The sequence below is a fragment of the Seriola dumerili genome, unplaced genomic scaffold, assembly GCF_002260705.1.
Source record: "Seriola dumerili isolate Sdu_G_001 unplaced genomic scaffold, Sdu_1.0 BDQW01000866.1, whole genome shotgun sequence".
Classification (NCBI taxonomy): Eukaryota; Metazoa; Chordata; class Actinopteri; order Carangiformes; family Carangidae; genus Seriola; species Seriola dumerili.
Genome location: NW_019175121.1, coordinates 103777 through 107963, shown reverse-complemented (window position 1 = coordinate 107963; position 4187 = coordinate 103777). Strand labels below are relative to the sequence as shown.

The 4187-nt window shown below is 43.5% G+C and overlaps 1 protein-coding gene across 1 annotated transcript in view; it reads left to right on the top strand.

Annotated features, from left to right (window-relative positions):
• The first annotated feature begins 498 nt into the window (after positions 1-498).
• LOC111237439 (regulator of G-protein signaling 3-like) overlaps positions 499-4187 on the top strand; it is a 14434-nt gene continuing 10745 nt past the window's right edge. Inside the window, exons 1-4 of the mRNA XM_022766524.1 lie at positions 499-891; positions 3418-3499; positions 3616-3721; positions 3975-4071. Of these exons, the coding sequence (XP_022622245.1) occupies positions 838-891; positions 3418-3499; positions 3616-3721; positions 3975-4071 (339 nt within the window). The 5' untranslated portion in view covers positions 499-837. The remainder of the gene's footprint in view (positions 892-3417; positions 3500-3615; positions 3722-3974; positions 4072-4187) is intronic.

Sequence of the window (4187 nt, the reverse complement as noted above, 5' to 3'; positions counted from 1 at the left end):
GCAGAAGTGAAGTTTAATTAGCTGGACAACTCACAGCTCCAAGCTGGTCAGCCAATCAGAGGAGAGGTGTCTTCTGATTGGCTGAATCTCTCTGAGTGACGCACCAGGCAACAAACAGGTGACAGGTCCAGGTCTACAGATCAGGGCTGTGTAGTGCAACTCCAGAGTCACAGTATGAAACAGTAAAAACATTCACACGGGGGGAAGTGTGTGTGTGTGTGTGTGTGTGTTCAGGAAGTGCGTGTCTTATCACGCGGATACATCCACTGTTTTTGTGTGTGTGTGTGTGTGTGTGTGTTCAGGAAGTGTGTGTCTTATCACAGGGATACATCCAGTGTTTTTGTGTGTGTGTGTGTTTCCTGCTATTCTTCAGTCTGTAGGTTCCCACACACACACACACACACACACACACACACACACACACACACACACACAAACACACACACACTCTATTCTCCACATCCAGATTAGGATGAAAACTCACACACAGTAGTCCACCTGAACCAGCTGGACCTGGGTCAGACCTGGTCCCTGTTCTGTGAATCTTTGTGATTTCTTTTGGTCTTTCTCTGACCTGGTTTCCTGACGCCTCAGAGGTCTGAACATCTGGTTTGATCCGTGTGGATCAGCTCAGACTTGGGTCTGGTCCTATAAATCTGGACTTGGTTCCAACCTGTTCCTGGTTCTGGACTTGGATTATATCTGGTTCTGTTTTTTGTGATATCTCGACCTTGGTTAGACGTGGATTCTGGACCTGTTTTAAACCGGTAAGCGTGTCAGACCCTGGTCCTGGTCCTGGTCCTGGTGCAGCCCTGCAGGAGGATCAGATCTGTGGTCATGCACACCATCCACCGACTGTGTCGAGTCTGCATTGGACAGAACCTGCCTCAGGTGTGTGTGTGTGTGTGTGTGTGTGTGTGTGTGTGTCATATTTAACCTCAATTGGATCATTAAATCAAAGCTGGTCCTGATTGTTTGAGTTAGTCACATCCAGGTTGAGTTAGAATTAACAATTTTTTTGGAGTCTGGTGTGACAGACTGTCAAGGTACTGCTTAGATTCACACACACACACACACACACACACACACACACACACACACACACACACACACACACACAGTTAATATGGAAACAAATCAGCAGGAAACAAGAGGCTTGTCTGATTGGCTGCACCATGTGGTGTCACTGCTGCCTGTTTGTCATTTCCAGGCAAAGCCTCCAGAGTTTCCTGTGTGTGTGTGTGTGTGTGTGTGTGTGTGTGTGTGTGTGTCTCTATGTTAAACAAAAACATAATCTCTTCAGCTTGTCTCCATGTTCATGTGATTTTCACCATGTTAAACTGGACTGTTTCAGTTCTGCTTTGGCTCTGTCTTGGTTCTGTCAATGATGGGATGTGTCTACTTCCTGTGCAGCCATGAAAGAGGGACTTAGACTTACTTCCTGATCAGAAATGAGGGGGTGTGGCTAAAACCAGTTTTTAACAACCTTTCACAACATTTTACATGAAGCTTCATGATTTCAAATAAATGTCACTGAAAAATGAGTGTCAAGTCTGGCTGAGGAGGACCAACCAGGACCAGGATTCTGAACCAGGGCCAGGACAGTAAACATGGTCTCATGGAGTGTGGAATAGTCAGGACCGATCCTGCAGAGAAACACAAACATAGAGTCTGTGTCCTGTTTAAACAACCCCCCCCCCCCCCCCCCCCACCCCTCACCCACCCCCAAGGTGTCTGAGTCCCTGCGGGAGTTTTAATATCAGCCTGTCAGTCTGGACTCAGGGACATTTAACTTCTTTTGTGGAGCGAAAAGTCTCAGGACAAGTCAACCTTTCCTCCGGTCAGTCACTGTTTACAGAGGAGACATGGAAACAGCTCAAAGACCAGGACCAGACCTCCAGTCTGGGTCTGACACAAACATCCTGACTCAGTCCACACATGACTAAAGACCAGCAGAGTCCAGAACCAGCGCCCCCTACAGGCTGAAACCTGTACCACACAATTAAGACTCAGTGATCTCTGGGGGTTTACTGTGTGAGTCACTGTATCATCAGTTATTGATTGAGTGTATTTTTGCTTTGGTTGACTGATTAATACATAAGCTACTGCCAGATACTGAACCCTGTTTAAAATGCTATATAATAAGATATGATTTAGTGCAGTCTGTTGTTAACCTGGACCATCATTATAACGGACTGTATTAATTATTATTTGTATGAATATGTGACACTGAGACTAGAAGAGTTCTGAGGCGCCACCATCAGGACAAACTAAACATATTAATAAGAATGAGGTCTTTATAAATCCTTATAAGAAGCTTATTAACATTACTACAGTTAATAACAGCATCATTGCATCATTAACACTGTTGACATTCATAGAAAGTTAGACGTAGACATAATAATAAAAGCCTCATGGGTATAATCATTTATAAACATAATCAATGAGTTTAACAAACTTATTGTGTCATTGTTGAACCTTCACTAAGTTTTTTATCAAGATTAATAAATACTTTTTTATGTATTTATTCTTCTTCAGTTCTTTCTCGATTCTGTGTTGGTTCTGTTTAAGCAGCTCTGTGGAAAAAGAGTTTTTACCTTCATCACAATCACATTAATGTTAATGCAGTTACATGTGGCCACAGAGAGAGCCTCAGTGTATTTGTGTGTGCGCATGTGTGTTCAGGAGACATGATGTTGGATTGAACAAATGTGTGATAGGCCACGCCCACATGTACCAATCAATATGGCTCTTCAGATTCTGGTTAAAACTGGTCTCCACAGTGTTCAGGTTCTGATGTCACATGTTTGGTATTTTTTGGCGCCCCCTGTAGGTTGGGCTCAAAGTACTTCAGTAGACCTCTACCCAAACACAGCCTCAAGACATGTACCCAGAATTATGATGATTGGACAAATGGTTACTGGGTTATGGCCATTTTCCTGCTAAGCCCCACCCCTTGTGAAGTTTATTTATCAATATCTTAAAAACTAAATAAGAGATCAATAAGTTTATAGAACCTTTGATTAGCTATAAGCTATTTGTACATTTTGCAATTGCTACATCACTAACATTAGCATTAACAGCTGTTTACTTACCAGTCTCACCAAGAGCTGCAGCCATTTTGTTTATAATACAGCATGCTTACTTTAGTAGACAGACAGGAGCTAGCTGGTTAGCATGCTTAGTTTAGTAGAGTTAACATAGGTGTTTGTTTCCACCTCTGGAGGCAGCTGTTGATGAGTAAAGGAATGAAGTTTCTTCTGGTCAGGAAACAGCCACTAATGCTAATGTTAGCTATGTAGCAGTAGCAGAACTGACAAGTAGCTCCTTCAGTGTAATCAGCAACATGTGTTCAGAATTACATGTCTGATCCTACACATGTATTCAGCTAACAGGCTAACAGACTTTTTTCTGCAGGTGAGCATCACTCGAGGAAAAGATGGGTTTGGATTTACAATCTGCTCTGATTGTCCCGTCCGAGTCCAGGCTGTTGACCCAGGTAAGACCCTCCCCTGAGATAACAAACACTCACCTGAGATAATACACCTGAGATAGCAAACACACACCTGAGATCACAGGGAGATTTGATTGGTGGTCTGTTCCCTCTGTTTGCAGGTGGTCCGGCTCATCAGTCTGGACTCCGTCCAGGAGACTCAGTTCTGCAGCTGAATGGACTTCCTGTAGAAACCTGGAAATGTGTCGACCTCGCCCACGCCATCAGGTAACCCCGCAAACACACAGTCTGACCCTCCACCTGCTCTGACTGTCTTTTAATGTGTAGGTTCGACTTTTGGTCTCAGCAGGCCTCTGTACTGAATCTGGTCTCAGGGACTCATTTCACAATAAGAGTTTGGTTTCATTTAATAAGTTAAAAAAAATGTTAATATGGTTTCATTTTCGAAAATTACTTTGATCTTATGATACATGTCTGTCTCTCTCTGCCTGTCTCTCTCTCTGCCTGTCTTTCTCTTCAGGAGTTGTCCATCTCAGATCATCTTGGTGGTGTGGAGAGGTTTACCTGAGCTCAGATCAGGATGTGAAGCTTTGTGTCGCCCACCAACACACAACACAGTGAGTGAATAACAGTTTTTTCATTTACACATGAATCATGTGATCAACTTAAATCACACACACACACACACACACACACACACACACACACACACACACACACACACACACACACA